This window comes from Oryctolagus cuniculus, chromosome 19 (genome assembly GCF_964237555.1).
Source record: "Oryctolagus cuniculus chromosome 19, mOryCun1.1, whole genome shotgun sequence".
NCBI lineage: Eukaryota > Metazoa > Chordata > Mammalia > Lagomorpha > Leporidae > Oryctolagus > Oryctolagus cuniculus.
Genome location: NC_091450.1, coordinates 63,692,216 through 63,718,861, shown reverse-complemented (window position 1 = coordinate 63,718,861; position 26,646 = coordinate 63,692,216). Strand labels below are relative to the sequence as shown.

The window sequence follows — 26,646 nt, the reverse complement described above, 5'->3', positions numbered from 1 at the left end:
GCCCCGCTCCCCTCCTCACCCTTCAGGGTCTGGGTCCAGCTCCCTTCATCACCTTCCAGGGCCAGACCCCACTGCCCTCCTTGCCCTCCAGGCACTGGGCCCAGCTCCCATCCTCCCCCTCCAGAGCCAGACTCAGCTCTGCTCCTCATTCTCCGGGCAAAACCCCGCTCCCCTCTGGCCCTCTAGAGCCTGGGCCCACTCCCCTCCTTGCCCTCCAGGGACTGGCCCTGCTCCCCTCTGGCCCTCTAGAGCCTGGGCACACTCCCCTCCTTGCCCTCCAGGGACTGGCCCTGCTCCCCTCTGGCCCTCTAGAGCCTGGGCCCACTCCCCTCCTTGCAATCCAGGGACTGGCCCTGCTCCCCTCTGGCCCTCCAGGGCCTGGGCCCCACTCCCCTCCTTGCAATCCAGGGACAGACTCTGCTCCCCTCCTCAGTCTCCAGGGCCTGGGCCCTGCTCTACTCATGACCTCCATGTCCGAAGCCCGCTCCCCTCCTCGCCCTCCAAGTCCTGGGCCTTGCTCCCCTCCTTGCCCTTTTTCATTTTACCTGCTCTGACTCCCCATACTGAAGGCCTCAATGAACGCCCATGCAAATACAGCCTGTTCAGGCTGCACTGCTTCACTCTGCAATCTGTTCATCAGGAACTCCATGCAGTCACTGCCACAATTCTCCTGCTTCTTAAAGCTGTTCTGACCCACAGCTGATTTTAATTTCCTCCCACTCTACCTCGTTAATGAGCTCTACCCTCTTCCCCCCAGCCCTCCAGCCCACTACTCTCCTAAGATAGAGAATCTGCAACAATCTTGCCTCACTGCCAGCCATTCACATCCTGTCTTCCTACCAGGTGTGAGAAGAGCAATTTTCAACTAGAAAAAATTATATCCCTCTTAAAACTTATCACTATTCACCAAATCTATCGATTCAGATGCAAGCAATTATTTTATTTCGCTCTCAACCATTCAGAGAACATACAGATGTATGCACATATGACATTCCTGATGGATGTAGCTAAAAATAAATTTCTTTTTTTTTACTTTTATTTAATGAATATAAATTTCCAAAGTACGACTTATGGATTACAATGGCTTCCCCCCCATACCGTCCCTCCCACCCACTACCCTCCCCTTTCCCACTCCCTCTCCCCTTCCATTCACATCAAGATTCATTTTCGATTATCTTACTATACAGAAGATCAGCTTAGTATACATTAAGTAAGGATTTCAACAGTTTGCTCCCACACTGAAACATAAAGTGAAAAATAATAGATGATTTTTTTTAATGATGATGAAATCAGATCAGACCTATTGTCATGTTTAATCCCAGTGAGAGTCAAGTTGGGAATTGATAATTTCTTTTTTTCTTATTTTTTTTTTTTACAGAAGATCAGTTTAGTATACATTAAGTAAAGATTTCAACAGTTTGCACCCCCATAGAAACACAAAGTGAAATATACTGTTTGAGTACTCATTATAGCATTAAATCTCAATGTACAGCACATTAAGGACAGAGATCCTACATGAGGAGTAAGTGCACAGTGACTCCTGTTGTTGACTTTACAAATTGACACTCCTGTCTATGGCATCAGTAATCTCCCTATGCTCCAATCATGAGTTTCCAAGGCTATGGAAGCCCTCTGAGTTCTCCGACTCTTATCTTGTTTAGACAAGGTCATAGTCAAAGTGGAGGTTCTCTCCTCCCTTCAGAGAAAGGTACCTCCTTCTTTGAAGAATTGTTCTTTCCACTGGGATCTCACTCACAGAGATCTTTTTGCCAGAGTGTCTTGGCTTTCCATGCCTGAAATACTCTCATGGGCTTTTCAGCCAGATCCAAATGGCTTTAGGGCTGATTCTGAGGCCAGAGTGCTATAAAAATAAATTTCTATTTAATATTAACCTATGAAAACAGATCATAACAATATGCTCCTGAATTATTTGGAAACAGATTCACTAAGTAGTTTCTATACAAGTGTTACCTATTAAATCTCCTTTTTATAATTTCTTTCAGTGCTAGTTGCTTATAGCATTCATAAAAGTATATAATCTTGTGGCCAGCACTGTGATGTAGCAGGTAAACACATCACCTGCAGTACTGGCATCCCATACGGGTGCTGGTTTGAGTCCTGGGTGTTCCACTTCTGATCCACCTCTCTGCTATGGCCTGGGAAAGAAGTAGAAGATGGCCCAAGTCCTTGGGCTCCTGAACTCCCATGGGAGACCCAGAAGAAGCTCCTGGTTTCTGGCTTTGGATCAGCACAGCTCCAGCTATTGTGTTCATCTGGTGAGTGAACCAGAAGATGGAAGACCTCTCTTTCTCTTTCTCTTTCTCTTTCTCTTTCTCTTTCTCTTTCTCTTTCTCTTTCTCTTTCTCTTTCTCTTTCTCTTTCTCTTTCTCTGCCGCTGCCTCTGCTTCTGCCTCTCTGTAACTCTGACTTTTAAATAAATAAATAAATCTTGAAAATATAAATCATCTAATATGGTTTCCTCCTCCTATCATGAATCTGAATAAAATGTGAATGTGAATGTGAATAAAACATAAGCTGGACAGTGGCCATGGGGTAGGGGATGGAGGGAGAGTTGACGAGGTCAAGGTGGGAAGGCTAGGTTAACACTGTGACTCGCAGGGTTTTATAGTAACAGATTGCTGGTTTACTCACTGTACAGGTCCATCATTTGTGGCAGGGGACTCTGCTCACAGAAGTCATACTTATCTTTGTTACCCAGGCGTGCCAAGCAAGAATAGTAGAATCCTGTCCCATGATAGCACAAGGAAAAGGGAACATGGTAACACAAAACCTATCCCTTTCAACTTCTTCCTCACATGGCTCTCCTTAGTCAACACAAGTTAGTCAAGCCTAACCTACACCTGGGAGGGGAAGTGGCTGCTGATCAAGTGTATCTTTTTAAAATTGAATTTATTTCTTTGTATTGCAGATCAAAAGCAACATTGAGAGAAAAAGGGAGACAGAGATTTTCCAACTGCTGGTTCACACTCCAAATACCTGCAACAGCTGGGACTAGGCTAGGCCAAAGTCAGGATCCAGGAACTCACTCCACAAGGGTGGCAGGAACCCAAAGACTTGGACCATTTTCTGTGTCTCCTGGGCACATTCATAAAAGCTGGAAAAGAAGAGTAGCAGGGACCCAAACTAAGCATTTGATATGGGACATGGGCACTGTAAGTGTTGACTTAACCTACTGTGCCACTACGCTCACCCTAATAAAGTTTATTTGATGAAAGATTCTGTGTGCAGCAAAACTCATGTTCAATTCATATGAATATGAATTATGAGCATGTTCTTAATTTTCTTTGTTGTTTTCACCTGAATCTTTACTGTTTCTGAAGATAAGTTCTTTCTCTCACTAAATAAAAAGCTTAAAATTTTAAGAAAAAAAAGGACAAGTGCTAAAACTCTTCCCATATTAACCTACATAAGAATTTAGAATTCTATATCTTCGCACTGAATTGATAACTATATCATTATGAAATCTCTCTGAATATATCTAGTAATAGTTCCTGCATGAAAGTCTGTCTTGTCAGATCTCAGGAGAGTCTTCTATTCAAAATGTGTAGGTATATTTTCAACATTTTTACTCTTAAACATTTAAGGGTTGTATCCTAAATAGCAAATAATTAACTGTTTTTCCATTAAATAAGAAAATTTTGATTTCTAGCTGGGTCACTTAGTTAATTTACATTTAAAATTTTGTGATATGTTTTACCTGAATTTAGCATCTTACTTTGTTTCCTGTTTTAGTAGTTTCCTTCTTCTCCCTCATTTTGAATCTATATAGTTTGTTACTTAATTTCCTCTCCATTGGTTTGTTGGTTATGTATTCCTTAATTATTTTTGTGGTTACCCTAGCAATTGTCAGATTTACTGCTGACTTATTATCAGTATTTCAAATTTACTTTTCACAACACTAGAATCATATTTACTGTAATTGTTTCACTTTCATCTTTTTTCCATTATCAGAATTTAAATTATACACATTTTGAACAAGTAAGGTATCCATGTGATTGCTTTCTAAAGTCAATAACTTAGATTTACCCCTACATTTAATCCTTCTGTTGTTTATCATTCCTGTTTATATTGCTTTGCTTTTATCTTAGATTGTTCTTCTTCTGCCAAAAGCAAAACTCTTTTAAGAATCATTTTCATACAAATTTCTTGCCAATGTATTTTTTTAAGATTCATTTATTGTCTGAGAGTAAGCAAGACAATGAAACAGATATAGATTTGATAGATAGATAGATATGTAGATAGATATATAGATAGATGGCAGATCATCCAATAGAGATAGAGAGAGAGAGAAAGAGAGAGAGCTCCCAATCTGGTAAGCACTTTAAATGACTACAGTGATTGGGGTTGTGCCAAGCCGAAGCCGGGATCTGAAAGCCTAGTCCAAGTCCCCATATGTGTTGCAGGAACTCAATTACTTGAACCATAACCTGTGCCTCACAGGGTCTGCATTACTAGGAAGCAAGAATCAAAAGCTGTGGGTGGGTATTGAATCCACGTACTCTGGTGTGGAATGTGGGCATCTTTACTGGCCTGTTTAACTGGGAGACCCAACACCTTGCCCCACTGCACTTTATTTGGTATATAAACCTATGTACAAGAGAGGTCTTCAAAAATTGATGGAAAACGCATATTTTGAAAAAGGTACATGAATTCCAAAGCTACAGCAAAATAACTATTTTTATTACCAGTTCTACACAAAATTTTTGAAGTTCACTGCTGTTTTGCCTTCCTTTGTAAAGTTTACTCTTGCTTGTACACTTCTAGGTTTCTCTAGTGCTTTCTTCACCTTCAGTCTGTTGCTCCATGGTTTTTTTTGTCTCTGAGAAGCTGACTCTCAGTCTCACTGCTGTACTTCAGAAAGCAACATGAGTTGAGCTTTTCGCTGGTATTAAGAGGATCTCTTACATTTCAGTTATCAATACTTGTTGTAGCTCATAATGAGATGTGGTTTTCATTGAATATATCCTGTTTACAGTTCACAATAGTTAGTAACAAGCCCTGAGGAGGGCTGACCCTTAGCCTGGTATTACAGAGGAGCTGATGAGCCTGGGGCTGCCCAGCAGGGGCACAGGAGACCTGGGAGAAGCTCACACCCCTCTCCCTAGACCCCAGGGCTGAGCCAGAGGCAGCTTGGGACCCTGTCTCGACTCCAGGGCTGGCCAGAGGCAGCTCAGGCCTGTCTCCCTAGACTCATGGGCTGGCAAGTGGGGGACGTAGGCCTGTCTCCTGACCCCAGGGCTGGCCAGGGGAAGCTCGGGCCTGTCTCCCTCTTCTCCAGGGCTGGGGCAGGGAAGCAGCCCAGGCCTGTCTCCCTAGACCCCAGGACCGGCCAGGGGCAGCTCGGTCCAAAATCCCTACACTCCAGGGCTGCACGCTGGGGGGCTTAGGTTTGTCTCCTGACCCCAGGGCTGGCCGGGGGCAGCTCGGGCCCGACTCCCTAGACCCCAGAGCTGGCCAGGGAGCCTGGGCTTGTCTCCCTCTTCTCCAACCCCTGCGGGGGTTGGCCCGGGCCCATCTCCCTAGACCCCTGGGCTGGCCTGTGGGGGGCTTAGGCCTTTCTCCTGACCCCAGGGCCAGCCAGGCAGCTTGGGGCTGTCTCCCTCTACTCCAGGGCGGGGGGGGGGTGGCTCAGGCCCGACTCTATAGACCCAAGGGCTGGCTGGGGGCAGTTCAGGCCCATATTCCTAGACCCCAGGGACGGCCAGGGGCAGCTTGAGCCCGGGTCTCGACTCCAGGGCTGGTTGGGGACTGCTTGGGCCAGTCTCCCTAGAGCCCAGCACCTGCTAGGGGCAGGTTGGGCCTGTCTCCCTCTTCTCCAGGGCCAGGGGGTTTGCCCAGACCCGGCTCCCTAGACCGCAAAGCTGGCCAGGGGCAGCTCGTGCTCATCTCCCTAGACCCCAGGGCTGGCCGGGGGCAACTCATGTCTGTCACGACCCCAGGGCTAGCAGTGTGGGGGGCAGCCTGGGCCCATTTCCCTCGACCCCAGGGCCAGCCGGGGGCAGCATTGGCCTTTCTCCTCTTCTCCAGGGCCGGGGGAGGGTGTGGCCCGGGCCCCTCTCCCTAGACCCCAGGGCTGTCCGAGGCAGCTCGGACCAGTCTCCCTAGACCCCAGGGCCAGCCAGAGGCAGCTTGGGCCTTTCGCCCTCTTCTCCAGGGCTGGGGGGTGGGCAGCTGGGGCCCATCTCCCTAGACCCCAGGGCTGGCCGGGGGCAGCTCAGGCCAGTCTCCCTAGACCCCAAGGCCAGCCAGGGGCAGCTTGGGCCTGTCACCCTCTTCTCCAGGGCCAGGGGGTGGGCGGCCCTGACCCATCTCCCTAGACCCCAGGGCTGGCCAGGGGCAGCTTGGGCCCGTCTCCCTAGACCCCAGGGGCAACTCAGACCTGTGTCTTGAACCCAGGGATGGCCGGGAGTGGCACGGGTCCGTATCCTGACTCCAGGGCAGGCCAGGGGTAGCTCGGACCTGTGTCTTGACCCCAGGGCTGGCTGGGGGCAGCTCAGGCCCGTCTCCCTAGACCCTAGGGTTGGCCAGGGGTGTGGCTCAGGCTTGTCTCCTTCGATCCCAGGGGCTGGCCAGGGGCAGCTCAGGCTCATGTCTCATCCCCAGGTCTGGCCAGGGGTAGCTTGGGCCAGTCTCCCTAGACCCCAGGGCCAGCAGGGGGTAGCTTGGGACTGTCTCCCTCTTCTCCAGGGCTGGGGTGGGGGACAGCCTGGGCCATCTCCCTAGACCGCAGGGCTGGCAGGGGGCAGCTCAGGCCCGTGTCTCAACTCCAGGGCCGGCCAGGGGCAGCTTGGGCCTGTCTCCCTCTTCTCCAGGGCTGGGGGGGCAGCCCAGACCTGTCTCCCTAGACCCCAGGGCTGGCTGGGGGCAGCTTGGGCCCATTTTCCTAAAGCCCAGGGCCAGCCAGGGGCAGCTCCGGCCCGTGTCTTAATTCCAGAGCCGGTGAGGCAGCAGCTCTGGCCCATGTCTCGACTCCAGGGCTGGCTGGAGGGCAGCTCAGGCCAGTCTCTCTAGACCCCAGGGCCAGCCGGGTGGACCTCGGGCCTGTGTCTCGACCCCAGGGCTGGCTTGGGGCAGCTCAGGCCTGTCTCCCTCTTCTCCAGGGCTGCCTGGGGGCAGCTTGGGCCCATGTCTTGACCCCAGGGCTGGCCAGGGGCAGCTCAGGCCTGTCTCCCTAGACCCCAGGGCCAGCCAGGGGTAGCTCAGGCCAGTCTCCCTCTTCTCCAGGGCCGGGGGGTGGGGGCAGCCCGGGCCCGTCTCCCTGGATCACAAGGCTGGCTGGGGGCAGCTCAGGCCCATCTCCCTAGACCCCATGGCCGGCCAGAGGCTGCTCGGTCCTGTCTCCCTCTTCTCCAGGGCCAGGGGTGGGGGTGGCCCGGTCCCATGTCCCTAGACCCCAGGGCTGGCTAGGGGCAGCTCAGTCCCATCTCCCTAGACCCCAGGGCCAGCCGGGGGGCAGTTAGGGGCTGTGTCTTGTCTGCAGGGCTGGCTGGGGGCAGCTCAGGCCCATGTCTCGCCTCCAGGGCTGTCTGGGGGCAGCTCAGGCCTGTCTCCCTAAACCCCAGGGCCGGCCAGGGGCAGCTCGGGCCTGTTTCCTGTCTCCAAGGCTGTCTGGGGGCAGCTCAGGCCTGTATCCCTAGACCCCAGGGCTGGCCAGAGGCAGCTCAGGCCCAAGTCTCAACCATAGGGCTGGCCAGGTGCAGCTCAGGCCTGTCTTCCTAGACCCAAGAGCTGGCCAGGGGCAGATTGGGCCTGTCTCCCTCTTCTCCAGGGCTGGGGGGGGGGGGGACGGCCCGGGCTCATCTCTCTAGATCCCAGGGCTGGCCAGGGGTGGCTCGGGCCCTTCTCCTGACTCTAGGACAGCCGGGGGCAGCCCAGGCCTTCTCCCTACACTCCAGGGCCGGCCAGGTGGCAACTCAGGCCAGTGTTGGACTCCCAGGCTAGCTGGGGGCAGCTTGGGCCTGTCTCCCTCTTCTCCAGGGCTGGGGTGCGGGCGGTCCGAGCCCGACTCTCTAGATCCCAGGGCTGCTTGGGGGCAGCTTGGGCCCATCACTCTAGATCCCAGGGCTGGCTGGGGGCAACCTGGGCCCATGTCTCGACTCCAGGGCCGGCTGGGGGCAGTCCGGGCCCATCTCCCTAGACTCCAGGGTTGGCCAGTGGGGTCTTAGGCCTGTCTCTCTCTCTCTCTCTCTCTCTCTCTTTTTTTTTTATTTTTTTGACAGGCAGAGTGGACAGTGAAAGACAGAGAGAAAGGTCTTCCTTTTTCTGTTGGTTCACCTCCCAGTGGCCACTGTGGCCAGCACACTGCTGCCGGCACACCATGCTGATCCGTAGCCAGGAGCCAGGTGTTTCTCCTGGTCTCCCTTGCAGGTGCAGGGCCCAAGGACTTGGGCCATCCTCCACTGCACTCCCGGGCCACAGCAGGGAGCTGGACTGGAAGAGGAGCAACCGGGACAGAATCCAGCACCCCGACCGGGACTAGAACCCGGGGTGCAGGCACCGCAGGCAGAAGATCAGCCCATTGAGCCATGGTGCCATAGGCCTGTCTCTTGACCCCAGGGCTGTCCGACAGCAGCTCGGGCCTGTCTCCCTAGACCCCAGGGCCGGCCATGGAGTTTGGGCCTGTCTCCTTCTTCTCCAGGGCTGGGGGTGAGGGGGTGGTTCGGGCCTGACTCCCTAGACCCCAGGCCTGGCCAGGGGCAGCTTGGGCCTGTCTCCCTCTCTCCAGGGCTGGGGCAGGGGCAGGTGGCTGGGGCCCACCTCCCTAGACCCCAGGGCTTGCAGGTGTTTGCTCGGGCCTGTCTCCTGACTCCAGGGCCGGCTGGGGGCATTTCAGGTCCCTCTCCCTAGACCCCAGGTCTGCCAGAGGGCTTCGGCTGTCACCCACCCAGTCACTTATCACTGGTGTCCCCGGGAACCAGCAATGCAGCAGCCACTGGGCCATCCCAAGGAAGTGGCACCTGAGCTCGCAGCTGCCCACCTCCAGCCATGTTCAAGTTAATCTTGGCCATTACCTCATGTCTGGTTTCCGTTGGCAACCAGACAGACTCTGGGTGTGACCCTCTCCAGTGGACAGCCTCTGCCTCCTGTGGCCTGGCCGCGGCTGCCCACGTGGCTTCTGGTATGTGACCCTGGCCTGCCTTGGGTGCTCCCGGGGCCAGCGGGCAGCTGGGGGCTGGGGTGCCCAGGTGAGCCCAGCTCAGAGGGCTAGGCACATGCTGAGGGTGGGGGTGGAGATCAATGGGTATTGATTGGGGGAGGGGCTGCAGAGGAAGGAGGCTTGGGGGCGGGCAGGGGGCTGAGTGGCACACCACCAATGGGGACAGAGCCGGAATCCGCCCTGAGGCGGCCCAGAGCTGGGCTCTGGCTTCCTGCCCCCTCCCCAGCTGCAGGGAGCAGGCAGCACCTGCCCTCACACCCCCCTCCCAACAGTCACAATCTGTTGCAGTGCCCTGACCCACTGTGGACCCCCCTCCCCTCCCTGTACCCCGGCCCCCCACTCCATCCTTGCAGGGGCCTTGCTTGGCTTGGTTTCCCTCTGCTCTCAGGCATGTGGTGGAGGAAGAGTTAGGGCCAGGCCTGAGCCCTATTAGCTTTGGTTTCTGAATCAATTAGGAGCTCAAAGCCCCTACTGGAGGGGGTCTGGGCCCAGAGGGGTGCAGCAGGGTCCAGCCACGGCCTCGGGGACCTCCCCCACATGACCTGGAGCTTCTGGGCTGGCTTCTCTGTGCATCTGAGACCCCTTCCCCAACAACATGGCCAGGGGCAGGGGCTCTGGGGCCCCCTCCTACTGTCTCAGGCCCAGGATCCCCGAAGGTGGGCAGGTTGGGGGACACGTGGGCCCTGGGGTCACTCACCTCCCTGCTCTGAGCCCCTCCCCGGAGCAGGGTCTCCCCCCAGGCCTTGGGTCTGGGGCACAGGGTGGGGGTGAGGCAAGTTCCAGCTGACGGCTGTGTGACCCTGGGCAGGTCCCCGGCCTCTCTGGGCCTCTCCCCATCTGGACAGATGTTGGGCAGGAGGCAGGAGGGGGAGCCCAGGAGAAGCCAGCCCGGGCTCGCTCGAGGCCCCCGGAGCCCGGGCTGTGGCCAGCGGTGGGGGCGGGCGGGCTTGCCTCTCCTCTCCCTGTGCCCCCCAGGCTGGCCCCTCTGCCTGGCTCCCTGCCCCCCTCCGGCCAGCCTCTCGGCCCCTACCTGTGCCTGAAAGCTGCCCACAGGATCCCTTGGTCCTAATCCCACAAAGGAAGGCTTTACAGGGAACGTGTTGGGTGCAGAGTAGGCTGCAGGGAGGAGAGAGACCAAGAGCCTGTTAGTGAGGGGCCGGCCAGGTCCAGAGAGGGTGTCCACTGCCTGGGGTCACACAGACAGCCCTCTGCACACACTCCCGTGGCACCCTGCGCCCTGCGGTCCTGGGGCCGCCTGTCACCGATGGCATTTGGTAACTTCCAAACTGCTGCGTGGAGCAAGGCAGGGCGGCCGCAGGTCTGCAGGCCTCACTCCCTCACTCTAATCATGCCCAGGGCACTTGGTCAGGGGCTACAGAGGGGGAGGGGAACAGGGGCCTGGCCAGGCCTGGGGGTGGGAGCCCGGGTTTGTGGTCATAGGCTTCCAGGGAGGGGATCTATGTGCTGTCCACATCTATTAAATGCCTACTGCATGCCAGGCCCTGGGCACGGCCCCGTTCACCCCCAGGGGAGTCTTCACAGGACACAGTTGCCCTCCCCCACCTCACAGGTGAGTGGGCAGGGAAAGCCAGGGCCTTCACGCCAGCTGAGGCAGGATTTGAATCTGGGGCCGGCTTCCTGGCAGTTCAAGGGAAGCTGGTTCCTGGCCTGGGTCTGAGAGGGGGTGGGGCAGGGCAGGCAGAGGCCACCAAGCTGTGATCCGGGTTCCCAGCTGGAAAAGTATAGAAGGGGGGTTGGGGGCTTCCAGGGCCAGGCAGGACCCTCGCAAGGCGAGATGTGGCCCATGGCAGGCTGTGCACAATGCCAGCACCCATGGAGCGCCGGTTCGAGTCCCCGCCGCTCCACTTCCCATCCGGATCCCCGGCTGAAGGCCCAGGTGCCCAGGCCCCTGCACCTTTGTGGGAGCCATGGATGGAGCTCCTGGCTCTGGCCTGGCCCTGCCCCAGCCATTCCGGGAGTGACCCAGTGGACGAAACACCTCTACCTCTCTCTCTCTCTCTCTCTCTCTCTCTCTCTCGCCTCTCTTTCCACCCCCCACTCTGCCTTTCAGATAAATTATAAATGTATCCTAAAAACACCCAGAATGGCGCAGGCCGGCCCAGGGCTCCGTCCCCCTGAGCCCCCAGCGCTGTGAAGTCCGGATCCTTGTTCCCGCTGCCCGCCGACGCCTGGGGCCTGAGACCCCTGCGCCCCCGGTGCTGTCCCCCCCTCGGGCCCTCTGGCCCTGACCACATGGCCCTGGGCTCTCTGGAGGGCAAACCGCGGGTCCCGCAGGGGAGCCCCGATTCCCACCGGCTTCCTGGGAGGCGGCTCCCCCTAGCAGGTGGGGGGGAGACGGGGAAGGCGCCCAGTACGTGCTGGGGGAGGAGTAGGGAGGAGTGGACATGCGCGCTGCCCCTTCTGCTGGACTAGGGCCAGAGCCTGCGGGGAAGGGAGGAGCACTGCGTGCCCCAGCTGAGCGGGGGTGGGGGGCGGCCTTGGAGGGACCAAGACGCCGGCAGGGCTATGGGGGTTGGGCAGGCCCGAGACTGGCTGGAGGTCCAGGGGGCTGGGACCCCTGCACCCCGCCTCCCTGTCTGTTCACAAGGTGCCACCTCGCCCGCCACTCCCAAATGCGAAGCTCCCAAACGCGAAACCCCAAGGGCAGGACGCGCATCGCTGCGGGGGCCTGGCAGGAGCCAAGGAGGTGGAATCTGTGGCTGCCCGCGGAACCCTGTCCGCGGACCCCTGCCCTAGGCACCGCGCCCCTCCGCCGCCCCGACCCCTGCCCGCGGCGCTACGCCCCCTCCGCCGCCCGTCGGCCACCCCGCACTCACCGATCCAGGCTGCCGGCTGGCCGGGTCGCAGGCCAGCGACATGAGATCTTTGAGCGGGTCCTGAGGGTTGAGATGCGGCGGGTAGCGGATGGCCGTGTGCGGGAAGTAGGTGGACGCCATCTGCTGCAGGATGGACGTGGTGGGGAAGTGCAGGGCGGAGGACGGGTTCGGACTCCGGATGATGCCTATGCGGCGGGGCGGTGAGCGCGGGGCTTGGGCCCAGCGCTCGGCCCTGGCCCCGGTCCCGCCCCGCGCCTGTGTGTGCGCTCTGCCCCAAACCCCTGGCCCCGGCCCCCGCCTGTGTGTGCGCGCTCTGCCCCTGGCCCCCGCCCAGCCCCGCGCTCACCGCTGTGCACCGCGATCACGGGCCAGTTTTGCTGCGTGAAGCTGCACAGGCGCAGCGAGTCCTGCGGCGAGGGGCTGTTGAATGGCGACTTGTCCATCCCCGTCTTATTCACGGGCGACGAGATGCCTGCGCGGGGCGGGGACGCCGCTGAGCCGCGAGGAGCCCCAGGCCCCCGCCCGCGTGAACGCACCCTCGGCGCATCTGCTGCTCACTCCCCAGCCGCCGGCCTCAGCTGGGAGCTCCTCCCCACGCGGGTCTCCCCGAGGGCGAGGCGACCCCAGCAAGAAGCCGCCCCGGGCCCGCCCTGTGGGGCCCCAGGGTCTGTGCCCCAAGCTGCCCTGCATGGTCCCTTCTGTCCTTGGCTGCCTCCCCCTCCCCAGGCTGCACGCCGCCCCCCACACCGCCCTCCGCTGGGAGGGGCGTCACTGGGACGTCCCCAGGGCCCAGACCAGCGAGACTAAGGGCTGAGCCACTCCCGGGGATCCCATGGCCCACCTGGTGCCACCGCCCTAGGGTCTGGGGTTCCCTGGGGGGGGGGACCCCTAGGGGAGAGGAAGCTGGGCTGGCCCTGCAGACTGCGCGTGTGCACCCGTGTGTGCGTGCGTGTACCTGTGTGCACCCGTGTGCATCCGTGTGTGTTCACCCATGTATGCATGTGCACCTGTGCGTGTGTGTGTACCCGTGTGCGTGCATGTATGTGTGCGGACGCTCGCTCACAGGATCTCCCAGCAGAGTTCCCCCGAGTGGAAGCAACGCCAGGAACCCACGGGGCCGGACCGGGGCTGGGGGAGCTGGGTGGAAGGGGGGGGCGAGGAGGGTGGGGCGGGGACAGGGTGGGAGGGGAGGCGGGGGCGGGAGCGATCCTGTGGTCCTGAGTTGACCAATGGGAGTGGCAGGAATTGGCTCCTCTAAACATTCCTGGAACTGCTGGGGGGGCGAGGCTAGGGTCCTGGAGGCCTGGGTGGGATGGCCAGGGGGCCGGGACCAAGGCCCCCTCCCTCGTGCGTTTCTCCCTCGAGCTTCCTGCGCCTTTATTCCCAGTTCCCCCTTCCCCAGTGACCAGGACGCCGGCTAGAATTCTCCTCTCAGGGAGGGCTTCGCCTGTGTCCTGGCTCTGCTCGCCTGGGCCCTGTGCCCTCGTGGGAGACCCTGATGGAGCTCCTGGCTCTTGGGTGCAGCCTGGCCCCGCCCTGGCCATGGTGGCCACCTGGGGAGTGACCCAGCGGGTAGAGGACCCCTCTCTCTCTCCCTCCCTCCCTCTACGCTTATCTCATTAAATAGATAAATAAACCTTAAAAAAAGGTGTATATTTGTCATAATCACCAATATCTTTGGACAAGTTTTTAAGTATTGGGAAGCTGTCAAGATTATAATGATGGATAGGGGCTGGCTCCTTGGCTCACTTGTTTAATCCTCCATCCGCGGTGCCCGCATCCCATATGGGCACCAGGTTCTAGTCCCCGTTGTTCCTCTTCCAGTCCAGCTCTCTACTGTGGCCCAGGAGGGCAGTGGAGTGCTTGGACCCTGCACTGGCATGGGAGACCAGGAGGAAGCACCTGGCTCCTGGCTTCAGATCCGTGCAGTGCTGACTGTAGCAGCCATTTGGGGAGTGAACCAACAGAGGGAAGACCTTTCTCTCTGTCTCTCACTGTCTTTAACTCTACCAGTCAAATAAATTAAAAAAAAAAAGATGGATAAAAATTCTCCAAAAACTCAAACTTTAGCTTTAAAGCTCAAATTTAATCAGTTACAGAATATATTTTCAGTTATTTTATTACATTTTAAAAATTTATCTGAGGGTCAAAGGGTCAGAGAGATTTGGAGAGAGAGAGAAAGAAAGAGAGAGCAGGCTGAAGCTAGACTGGTCCAAAGCCACAAGCCAGGAATTCAGATCTGAGTCCCTCATGTGGATAGCAGGAAGCTAATCATTTCAGTCACCTCCGCTGTCTTTCAGGGTCCTCACTAGCAGGAAGCTGGAGTCAGGAGCCAGAACTGGGTATAGAACTCAGGTACTCTGACACAGCATATGGGTATCTTAACTGGCATCTTAACCACTGGGCCAAAAGTCAACCCCTTGGTTATTTTTCTTGATGTTTTATAACACACTTCATTTATTTCCCAGAAATTGTCTTGAGATATCCAAACCCAAATACCAGTGTTCATCAGTTTTTCTTACAATTGACAATGTTTCATAAAAAAGAAATACCTATCTCTTGCCACTCACAGAATCTGTTGTTCTTGGTAGCTTTGGGAGCCACAAGGAGGGAAGGCCTACACTTCTGGAGAAGAAAAGTCCTTGTCAAGGTCCCCGCAGGTGCCTAAAGGTCAACCAATGAGGATCAGACCCACCTCAACCTTTAACCCCCATGCCCCAAATCTATAAAAGGAGCACTCCCAATCTCTGACGTGAGACTTTCTGGGCCCCCGCTCTGTTGCTCTGTTGGGGCCATGGAACTTCGCCCGGGAGTGGAACCCCAATAAAAGCATGTGAATTAATTGAGTCATCTGCCTGGGAAGATTTGTTATGCACCAGACACCTTGCAGTTCTCAAGACAACCAACATGTCTATGTACAACATAAGTGCTTTATGAGGGCTTGTTCTACATTTTTTTCTGTTGTTATTGTGAATGTGTGCGGGAAATAGCATTATGAGCAATACTACAATTTTGTGGCACTGCTGAGCTGAAGATCAGCAGGTGTCTTTATCCACCATTGCTTTTGAACCATCACTGTAAATGTTATCACAGTGGGAAAGGCAAATTACACCTTGGTATTGTTAAAAAAAAAAAAGAGCATTTTTACCTCCTGAGCCCTGTCAAAAAGTCTCAGGGATTCTCAGGGGCTCAGGGACCATATTTTGAGAACTTTTGCTCTAGTCTTTTTTTTTTTTCTTTTTCTTTTTTTTTTTTTTTTTACTTGAGACGTAGAGTTACAGAGAAAGGGAGTGACAAAGAGAAAGGTCTTCCATCCGCTGGTTCACTCCCCAAGTGGCTGTAATGGCTGGAGCTGGGCAGATCTGATGCCAGGAGCCAGGAGCTTCTTCAGAGTCTCCTATATGGGTACAGTGGCCCAAGAACTCAGGCCATCTTCTACCGTTTTCCCAGGCCATAGCAGAGAGTTGGATTGGAAGTGGAGCAGCTGGGAGTTGAACCAGCACCCATGTGGGATGCTGGTGCCACAGGTCACAGCTTTACCTACTCTGGCACAGTGCTGGCTCCTCAACCAGCTCCTCTTAACTGCAAAGCCAAAAGGTCCGAGTTACCAAGAGAGAGGGAGAGATAGAGATATTCTGTCTGCTGCTCCACTCCCCAGATGATCACATAGGCAGGGGCTGGGATGCTGGCATTGCAGGTGGCGGCTTTTCCTGCTATGCCACAATGCTGGTCTCCTGCAATTCATTTATAATTGGGTTTTGAAATACACACCAACCAATGTCTGGTTTTCAAACTAGACTTGGACAGATGTGCCAAAATATACAGAAACAGATACTTTTGAATTTGTAGTAACTTACATTCTTAGTGAATAAGAAGTTAGGCAGCAACCTTTTCCCAGTAATTTAAATGTTTATTACCAGTTGTAATTCAATGACTAGAAGTTACTGTGATGCCCAACATCAGCAAATATAGTGTCTTTGTGTAGTCTATGCTAGAGTAAACCATGCCATAGAACAGAATATTATCTATAGAAGAGAACCCATCTAATGTTCGGGAAAATGAGAGAACTTACATATTCTAAAGGGTAGCCAATTTTCAGAGTAGATCCAGGGAAAAGACCACCATACAGAGTCGTTTTTTGGTTTAGTTAATTTTTCTTTTTTATGTTACCCATATATATTTCCTCTTAAAATAAGCCTCCTAGTCTTCATATCTTTGTGCTATTGTTCTCAAAAGTAGGGCAGCAGGGCCATCCCAGGCGGTCCTGCTGGGAAATCAGCACACAGGACTCCCTTGTATCCACCCCCCCTTTTTTGCAACTGTTGCAAACACAGGAAATGGTGATTTGGTCCACAAGTGTGGCCAGTAGGAAGAACACCAGCTTTGGGACCAGTTCAGACCTGCTGGACCTCTGGGCAAGTAAGTTCCTTTGGCTTTCTGTGTCTTTTTTCCTCCTGGCAGATGGCAATGAAAATCTGTCCACCTCAGGGCTCCTAGGAGCACTAAAAGAGGTAAAGCACAAGGCTCTGGGCACAATGCTGGATGCATAGTAGGTGCTTTGTGAGAATTATCATTGTGTTAGTTCAGTGTCCAAGGGACTCCTTTATATTCTATAAGCTCTGTCTTTCTAATTCTCCTTCAGTTGTTGTACTCTAATGCCCAGACTCCCCTGGTAAGCTGTTCTGGAAAGATAAGCAATTATGCAGGCTTCTTGGTTGGTTTAGCATGGATTAAAAGTCTCTAGTTTCTCATGACTGTAGAGTCCTTTAATGAAGAGTGAGTGCTCTTTGTCCTCTTGATTTCAAAAAGGAAGTTACCTTTCCTAGGATGCTTTTGTGTTATGGTTACATGCATTACCACGTATCTTGAATGTATATTATTTATTGTGTAGAAGCCTCTGTAGCAAGACAGCTGCAACTCAAAACAGGTCTGTGGTGATATAAAATAAGAATGTAACCTTTGTAAGTACATTTTTAAAGACTTTATTTCTTCATTTTCAGTTCTTTCTGCCTGACATGGCAGAAAAACCAACATGTATGCCTACAAAGAAACCTAATGATGAAGAAACAGTTAAGTATATCTTCCCAATAGAACTCTCTGGGCTTCAGTAAGATTGGAAACTATTGACTGAGTACACTGGTGTAGACCCAGATGTCAAAGGCTTGCTTTTTATGGTTGCATATGAATTAACTTTTCTTCTTTTTTTTTTTCAGATCAGACCTATTGTCATGTTTAATCCCATGAGAGTCAAGTTGAGAGTTGACAATTTTTTTTTTTTTTACAGAGGATCAGTTTAGTATACATTAGGTAAAGATTTCAACAGTTTGCACCCCCATAAAAAAACAAAGTGAAATATATTGTTTGAGTACTCGTTATAGCATTAAATGTCAATACACAGCACATTAAGGACAGAGATCCTACATGAGGAGTAAGTGCACAGTGACTCCTGTTGTTGACTTTACAAATTGACACTCCTGTCTATGGCATCAGTAGTCTTCCTATGCTCTGGTCATGAGTTTCCAAGGCTATGGAAGCCCTCTGAGTTCTCCGATTCTTATCTTGTTTAGACAAGCTCATAGTCAAAGTGGAGGTTCTCTCCTCCCTTCAGAGAAAGGTACCTCCTTCTTTGAAGACCTGTTCTTTCCACTGGGTTCTCACTCGCAGCGATCTTTTGCCAGAGTGTCTTGGCTTTCCATGCCTGAAATACTCTCATGGGCTCTTCAGCCAGATCCGAATGCCTTTAGGGCTGATTCTGAGGCCAGAGTGCTATTTAGGACATCTGCCATTCTATGAGTCTGCTGAGTATCTCACTTCCCATGTTGGATCACTCTCCCCTTTATTTATTCCATCAGTTAGTGTTAGCAGGTACTAGACTTGTTTATGTGCTCCCTTTGACTCTTAGTCCTTTCATTATGATCAATTGTGAACTGAAATTGATCACTTGGACTAGTGAGATGGCATTGGTACATGCCACCTTGATGGGATTGAATTGGAATCCCCTGGTATGTTTTTAACTCTACCATTTGGGGCAAGTCAGCTTGAGCATGTGCCAAATTATACATCTCTTCCCTCTCTTATTCCCACTCTTATGTTTAACAGGGATCACATTTCAGTTAATTTTCAACACTTAAGAATAACTGTGTATTAATTACAGAATTAAACCAATCATATTAAGTAGAACAGACAAAAAAACTACTAAGAGGGATAATGTATTAAGTTGTTCATTAACAGTCAGGGCTATGCTTATCAAGTCACCGTTTCCCATAGTGTCCGTTTCACTTCAGGAGGTTTCCTTTTTGGTGTTCAGTCAGTTGTCACCGATCAGGGAGAACATATGGTATTTGTCCCTTTGGGACTGGCTTATTTCACTCAGCATGATGTGTTCCAGATTCCTCCATTTTGTTGCAAATGACTGGATTTCGTTGTTTCTTACTGCGGTATAGTATTCTAAAGAGTACATATCCCATAATTTCTTTATCCAGTCTACCATTGATGGGCATTTAGGTCGGTTCCAGGTCTTAGCTATTGTGAATTGAGCTGCAATAAACATTAGGGTGCAGGCCGCTTTTTTGTTTGCCAATTTAATTTCCTTTGGGTAAATTCCAAGGAGTGGGATGGCTTGGTCGAATGGTAGGGTTATCTTCAGGTTTCTGAGGAATCTCCAGACTGACTTCCATAGTGGCTTGACCAGTTTGCATTCCCTCCAACAGTGGGTTAGTGTCCCTTTTTCCCCACATCCTCGCCAGCATGTGTTGTTGGTAGATTTCTGAATGTGAGCCATTCTAACCGGGGTGAGGTGAAACCTCATTGTGGTTTTGATTTGCATTTCCCTGATTACTAATGACCTTGAACATTTTTTCATGTGCCTGTTGGCCATTTGGATTTCCTCTTTTGAAAAATGTCTATTGAGGTCCTTGGCCCATCTCTTAATTGGGTTGTTGGTTTTGTTTTTGTGGAGTTTCTTGATTTCTTTGTAGATTCTGGTTATTAACCCTTTATCTGTTGCATAGTTTGCAAATATTTTTTCCCATTCTGTCGGTTGCCTCTTCACTCTCCTGACTGTTTCTTTTGCAGTACAGAAACTTCTCAATTTGATGAAATCCCAATAGTTGATTTTGGCTTTGACTGTCTGTGCCTCCCGGGTCTTTTCCAGAAACTCTTTGCCTGTGCCAATATCTTGAAGGGTTTCTCCAATGTTCTCTAGTAACTTGATGGTGTCAGGTCATAGATTTAGGTCTTTAATCCATGTTGAGTGGATTTTTGTGTAAGGCATAAGGTAGCGGTCTTGCTTCATGCTTCTGCACGTGGAAATCCAGTTTTCCCAGCACCATGTATTGAAGAGACTATCCTTGCTCCAGGAATTGGTTTTAGATCCTTGATCAAATATAAGTTGGCTGTAGATGTTTGGGTTGATTTCTGGTGTTTCAATTCTGTTCCATTGGTCTATCCATCTGTTTCTGTACCAGTACCATGCTGTTTTGATTACAACTGTCCTTTAGTATGTCCTGAAATCTGGTATTGTGATGCCTCCGGCTTTGTTTTTGTTGTACAAGATTGCTTTAGCTATTCGAGGTCTCTTGTGCCTTCATATAAATTTCAGCACCAATTTTTCCAGATCTGAGAAGAAGGTCGTCGGTATCTTGATTGGTATTGCATTGAATTTATAAATTGCTTTTGGGAGAATGGACATTTTGATGATATTGATTCTTCCAATCCATGAGCATGGAAGATTTTTCCATTTCTTGGTATCCTCTTCTATTTCTTTCTTTAAGGTTTTGTAATTTTCATCGTAGAGATCCTTAACGTCCTTGGTTAAGTTTATTCCAAGGTATTTGATTGTTTTTGTAGCTATTGTGAATGGGATTGATCTTAGAAGTTCTTCCTCAGCAATGGCATTGTCTGTGTATAGAAAGGCTGTTGATTTTTGTGCATTGATTTTATACCCTGCTACTTTGCCAAAAATCTTCTATGAGTTCCAATAATCTCTTAGTAGAGTTCTTTGGGTCCCCTAAATAAAGAATCATGTCATCTGCAAAGAGGGATAGTTTGAGTTCTTCCTTCCCAATTTGTATCCCTTTAATTTCTTTTTCTTGCCTAATAGCTCTGGCTAGAACCTCCAGAACTATATTGAATAGCAGTGGTGAGAGTGGACATCCCTGTCTGGTACCAGATCTCAGTGGAAATGCTTCCAACTTTTCCCCCTTCAATAGGATGTTGGCTGTGGGTTTTTCATAGATTGCTTTGATTGTATTGAGGAATGTTCCTTCCAAACCCAGTTTGCTTAGAGTTTTCATCATGAACGGGTGTTGTATTTTATCAAATGCTTTCTCGGCATCTATTGAGATAATCATATGGTTTTTCTTCTGCAGTCTGTTAATGTGGTGTATCACATTGATTGTCTTGCGCACATTAAACCATCCCTGCATACCAGGGATAAATCCCACTTGGTCTGGGTGGATGATCTTTCTGATGTGTTGTTGCATTCTATTGGCCAGAATTTTATTGAGGATTTTTGCATCTATGTTCATCAGGGATATTGGTCTGTAATTCTCTTTCAGTGCTGCATCTTTTTCTGGCTTAGGAATTAAGGTGATGCTAGCTTCATAGAAAGAATTTGGGAGGATTCCCTCTTCTTCGATTGTTCTGAATAGTTTGAGAAGAATTGGAGTTAGTTCTTCTTTAAATGTCTGGTAGAATTCAGCAGTGAATGCATCTGGTCCTGGGCTTTTCTTTGTTGGGAGGGCCTTTATTACTGTTTCAATTTCTGTCTCAGTTATGGGTCTGTTTAGGTTTTCGATGTCTTCCTGGTTCAATTTAGGTAGGTTGCATGTGTCCAGGAATCTATCCATTTCTGATAGGTTTCCCTGTTTGCTGGCATACAAGTCCTTGTTGTAATTTCTGATGATTCTTTTTATTTCTGTGGTGTCTGTTGTTACGTTTCCTTTTTCATCTCTGATTTTATTGATTGGGTCTTTTCTCTCCTTTTTTTAGTTAGTTGGGCCAATGGGGTGTCAATTTTGTTTATTTTTTTTAAAAAACCAGCTCCTCGTTTGGCTGATTTTTTGTAATGTTTTTCTTGATTCAATCCTGTTGATTTCTTCTCTGATTTTAATTATTTCTCTTCTCCTACTAGATTTGGGTCTGGTTTGCTGTAGGTTTTCTAGATCCTTGAGGTGAATTGAAAGCTCATCTATTTGGTGCCTTTCCAATTTCTTGATGTAGGCACCTATTGATATAAACTTTCCTCTTAACACTGCTTTTGCTGCATCCCATAAGTTTTGGTATGTTGTGCTGTTATCCTCATTTACTTCCAGAAAGTTTTTGATTTCTCTTTTGATTTCTTCTGTGACCCATTGTTCATTCAGGAGCATGTTGTTCAATCTCCATGTGTTTGCATATGCTCTAGGGATTCCTGAGTTGCTAATTTCCAACTTCATTCCTTTATGGTCTGAGAAGCTGCATGGTATGATTCTAATTCTTTTGAATTTGCTGAGACTTGCTTTATGGCCTAGTATGTGGTCAATCCTAGAGAAGGTTCCATGTACTGCTGAGAAGAATGTAAAATCTTTAGCTGTAGGATTGAAAGTTCTGTATATATCTGTTAGATCCATTTGGGCTATAGTGTCGTTTAAATCTACTGTATCCTTGTTGATCTTCTGTCCTATGATCTGTCTATTTCTGAGAGTGGAGTATTGAAGTCCCCCAGTACTATTGTATTGGGGTCTAAGTCTCCCTTTAAGTCCGTTAACAAATCTTTTAGATAAACCGGTGCCCTGTAGTTAGGTGCATATACATTGATAATTGTTATATCTTCCTGTTGAATTGATCCCTTAATCATTATATAGTGTCCCTCTTTGTCTCTCTTAATGGTTTTTGTGGTAAAGTTTATGTTGTCTGAAATTAAGATGGCTACGCCTGCTCTTTTTTCATTTCTGTTGGCATGGTATATCTTTTTCCAGCCTTTCACTTTCAGTCTGTATGGATCTTTGTTGGAAAGATGAGTTTCTTGTAAGCAGCAAATAGATGGGTTTTGTTCCTTAACCCAATCAGCCAATCGGTGTCTTTTAACTGGACAGTTCAGGCCATTAACGTTCAATGTGACTAATGATAAGTGGTAACTTTGCCCTGCCATTTGCCAAAGATAAGTTCTAATATATGCTGTGAATTCCCTGTGATCTTTTGCTGTGAGCTTTCCTTCCTTGGTTTCCTTCCTTTACCTTCTTTCATATTGATGGCCGTGTTTCTTTGTTTCTGTGTGTAACACATCTTTAAGCATCTTTTGCAGGGCTGGACGAGTGGCAACAAATTCTTTCAATTTCTGTTTGCTATGAAAAGTCTTTATTTCACCTTCATTCACAAATGATAGCTTTGCAGGATATAATATTCTGGGCTGGCAGTTGTTCTCTCTTAGTACCTGGGCTATATCTCGCCATTCCCTCCTAGCTTGTAGAGTTTCTGATGAGAAGTCAGCTGTGAGTCTGATTGGAGATCCTCTGAGAGTAATCTGACGTTTCTCTCTTGCACATTTTAGGATCTTTTCTTTATGTTTCACTGTGGAGAGTTTAATTACAACGTGTCTTGGTGAGGATCTCTTTTGGTCGTGTTTATTAGGGGTTCTGTGGGCTTCCTGTACTAGGATTTCTCTGTCCTTCTCCAAACCTGGGTAATTTTCTGCTATTATCTCACTAAAAAGGCCTTCTAATCCTTTCTCCCTCTCCATGCCTTCAGGAACTCCTAGAACCCGAATGTTGGGTTTTTTAATAGTATCCTGAAGATTCCCGACAATATGTTTTAGATTCCTAATTTCCTCTTCTTTTCTTTGGTCTGACTGTATCCTTTCCTTTTCTCTGTCTTCTAAGTCCGATATTCTCTCTTCTGCTTCACCCATTCTGTTTGTAAGGCTCTCTATTGTGTTTTTCATTTGATCTATTGAATTCTTCACTTCAGTCACTATCCCAGTTTCATGTTGTACTAGTTGTTTCGTTTCATTTTGATTCCTCCTTAATATTTCATTTTCACGAGAGAGATTTTCTATCTTGTCCATTAAGGATTTCTGTAGTTCAAGAATTTGTTTTTGAGAACTTCTTAATGTTCTTATCAATTTTTTGAGATCTGCTTCTTGCATTTCTTCTATATCATCATCCTCATAATCTTGAATTGGGGTGTCTTTTTCATTTGAGGGCGTCATGGTGACTTCCTTGTTTTTATTACCTTGGTTTTTGCGTTTGTTATTTGGCATATTGGAGATATTTGGCTTCTTCACTGTGGTGCTTTTTCTTGTTATACTATGACTCTAGATTAAGTGGAATGTCTGTTTTTGATGGAGCCTTAGGGCTTGAGATTGGTGTGGCCTGAGAGCTCTGTTTGGTGTGCCAAAGGTGACACTCCCAGGTTAGGTGTGGTAAACCTCTCTCTCTCTCTCTCTTTCTTTTTTTTTTGATTCAAAAGGGAAGTTATTCTGCACAGCTGAACGAAGTTGGAGGTAGTTAGCAGGCAAATGATATACCCACAGGAGCCAGAGATCAGAAGCTCTTTCCCAAGGACCACACAGGGACTCTGTTCAGCCCTCAGAGTGGGCTCAAATTCTCCTTCAGTCTCCCACTGGGTTGCTAAAGTTACGGAATTATAGCATCTCTGGAGAGTGCTCACATGAATTCCGTGAGTTCTCTCCCCCACTGTCTCTTTTTTCACAGTCTCAGTTCAGTAGCACCACAAATTTACTAGGTCCTAATCTCCTGTTAATTCGCCCCGCCCAGAGTCAGGTTTTTCTGCTAGGCTCAGGGCCGGTGCAGACCTGAGGTCGCTCTGCTTATGACGTATGTCCAAGATGGCGCCTGCTCTTTGTCTTGCTCGCCCTTGAGAGGTGAGCAGAGAGAGAGAAACCCGTGTCCATGCCAGTCACCTTTTTTTTTTTCCCTCTCTCTCTTCCAGTTAGCCTGGTGAAGTTCCCCCCCCCCGGGGGTCGTTCCCTCTAGTCTCCTCTCTCCGCTTGCCTGCCGGTGTCTCGGGCTATTGAGGTTCGGCTCACCTCACGTTCCAGCGGCTCGGTCCCGCGGCTCGGCTTCCGCACGGTGGGCAACCTTGTTCTCCCAGTAGGTCCTCCGATTCACGACCCCTCAATTCAGAAGGTTTCCTCTGCAATATTTTCCTGGTTCTTTTTTCTGAGGCTACCGTAACTCCCCTTTTATTAAACTAAATCTTCCCGGACTATCGGTGCGCGCCTTCACTATTCCGCCATCTTGGCTCCGCCGAATTAACTTTTCTTAACTTTTATATTCCTTGCAGTTAAATATCAATGACAGTTTAAATCATGATTACATTTTTGAGTCTCCTGATATTGTCAGTAATTCAGAAGACTATTCCTATTTAACAGCAAAGGAAAACATATTAAAATTCCAGAACTTATCAATAGGTGAGAAGAAAAATGCTATCTTGAGGAGTATATTTGTACAGTTTATGTACCAAAAATGAATACCTTTTATTTTTAAAGTTTTATTTTATTTATCTGAAAGAATGGCAGAAAGAGAAAAAAAGGAAATGAGAGAAAAAAGAGGGAGAGATTTTGCTCATAGCTGGTTCACTCCCCAAATGACCACAACAGCCAGAGCTGGGCCAGGCCAAAATCAGGAGCCGGGAATTCCATCTCCCCACTTGGGTGGCAGGGACCCAGGGACTTAAGCTACTACTTGATGCCTTACCAGGTGCATTAGCAGGAAGCTGGATCTGAAAAAGTGCTGTAAGGAGTCGGGGAGGGGGAGGAGAGAGGTTACCTGGTTGAGTGGAGAGATTACACCTGGGCAGGCAGGCCAGGTTGGTGGCTCAGCAGAGAGGCAGAGGGCTGAGCACACCCCATCCAGTTGAGGTGGGGGTGGGGTGGTTTAAGGAGATGGGTCTTTGTCTTCACACATCTCTTCCTGAAACAAAGGATTTTATGGATGTAAATATTAAGAAGCTCCTGTCTGAGTTTTCCCCTGAAGGTATCAGACAGGAGGAAGCCTAGCTGGTGCTGTCCTGAGTTTAGAGGAAAGGTAAGCAAGACCCCCTGGAGAATTGGGATCCAGAGCAGGGTATTTGAAATGCAGATACTGGGCTGCATCTGGAAGGTTATAAGGCAGAAGGGTTGGGGACCCCCACCTGGAAGGTTATAGGATAGGAGGGAGCAGGGCAAGATGCAGATACTGGGCTGCCCCTGAAACATTATCAGGATGACTTTGAGATGCAGATGCATATCCTGGACATAGACATCTTCTCTTTAGGCCTTTGTCACACACACATAAGCTCATATCTGACTTCCTACCTAACAGTTATCCCACATGAAGTGCCTACATTTGATTCTCAGTTTTGGCTCCCAGCTACAGCTTCCTGGAATCCAGACCCTAGAAGTCAGCTCTGATGGCTCAAATGATTGGGCTCCTGCCACTCAGCTGGAAGACTTGGATTATATCCCTGGATCCTAGCTCCAGTCCTGGCCACTGCAGGCATTTGGAGAATGAACCAGCAGATAGAGTGCTCTCCCCCTCCCACTTTCTCCTTCTCAAATGAATAATAAAAAATTCTTAAATTTACAAATTAAGTGTGTCCACTTAAGCCTTAAATTCACATAGGAAAGGAATGAAAAACAGGCATTGTCACTAATCATGAGAGTGTATCTTGGCATAGTATCGACAATGATTACACAATTTTATACATTTTCTTACCCAACAATTCCATTTATAAGAAAATAGCACAAAATATACTTGAAAAGATAGGTATTTTCAGTGCTGCAGCATTATAAGAAATAGGGAAAATGTCATCTTACAACTACCCAGAGGGGACTGGCTACTGAAGAACAAGACATCTATGCACTGAGAAAGTACAGAACTGTTAAAAGGAATAGGTTGACTTGTATTTGCTGATACAAAAAGGAATCCAAAGATTAGTCATTGCTGGAAAAAGCTGAGTTAAAAAGATGTTTTCTCCCTCCTATTTTTTAAAATTCTTTAGTAATGTGAGAATGGTATTTTTTAACACTTAAGACTAAGTTGTCCAGTTGTAAAAGCATTCAATAAACAGTTGGAAGATTACTCGCTGCTGTGGTCCAAAATGTTGAGTTCCCCCAAAAATTTGTATGCTGAATGCCAATCACCAAAGCAGTAGTGTCAAGGAGTAAGCCACTGGGAGGGGATTAGGCTGTGAGAGTTCTGCCCTCATGAAAAAAGCTTAATGGAAGCTGTTCCTTCTGCTGTGTGAGAATGGGCCATCTTTGAAGCAGGGAGCAAGCCCTCTCCAGGCACCCAATCTTCTGGTGCCTCGATCTTGCACATCTTAGCCTCCAGGCCCATGGCCAATGTTTCTTCTGCAGATACTGTACATCTGAGGTATTTTGATAGCACAGCCCTAGGGGCCTAAGACAGAAATTAGGACCAAGAACTCAGAGAGGTGGCTTTTGGAACTGGGTAATGAGTAGAGGTGGAAGATTTTTGAAGTGATGGCTAGAACAAGCCCATATGGCCATGACAAGAGCATTAAGCTGATTCTGGTGAGGGTTCAGAAGAAGTAGGCTATAAAGTGGGGCCTCAGTGATCTTAGACAATACCTAAGTGGAATAATCGGAATGTAGAGATATATCCATGTCATATGAACAAGGAGTGT

At 49.8% G+C, this 26,646-nt stretch overlaps 1 protein-coding gene and 1 long non-coding RNA gene across 3 annotated transcripts in view; one reads left to right on the top strand and one right to left on the bottom strand.

The window, feature by feature from the left end:
• LOC127489155 (uncharacterized) overlaps positions 1–26,646 on the top strand; it is a 477,275-nt gene that overhangs the window by 190,131 nt on the left and 260,498 nt on the right. The window lies entirely within an intron of this gene.
• On the bottom strand, positions 1,160–15,206 carry LOC138846854 (nuclear factor 1 C-type-like). 2 transcript variants are annotated; one of them, XM_070063774.1, is made up of 4 exons: positions 14,586–15,206; positions 12,362–12,487; positions 12,016–12,200; positions 1,160–4,986 (listed from the first exon to the last, which is right to left on the bottom strand). In XM_070063774.1, the coding sequence occupies exons 2-4, from the start codon at positions 12,456–12,458 to the stop codon at positions 4,954–4,956; spliced, it is 315 nt and encodes a 104-aa protein (XP_069919875.1). In that variant the 5' UTR covers positions 12,459–12,487; positions 14,586–15,206; the 3' UTR covers positions 1,160–4,953. The 2 variants fall into 2 exon arrangements, with proteins under 2 accessions (XP_069919875.1, XP_069919873.1); XM_070063772.1 differs by lacking the exon at positions 14,586–15,206 and having other exon boundaries at positions 12,362–13,136.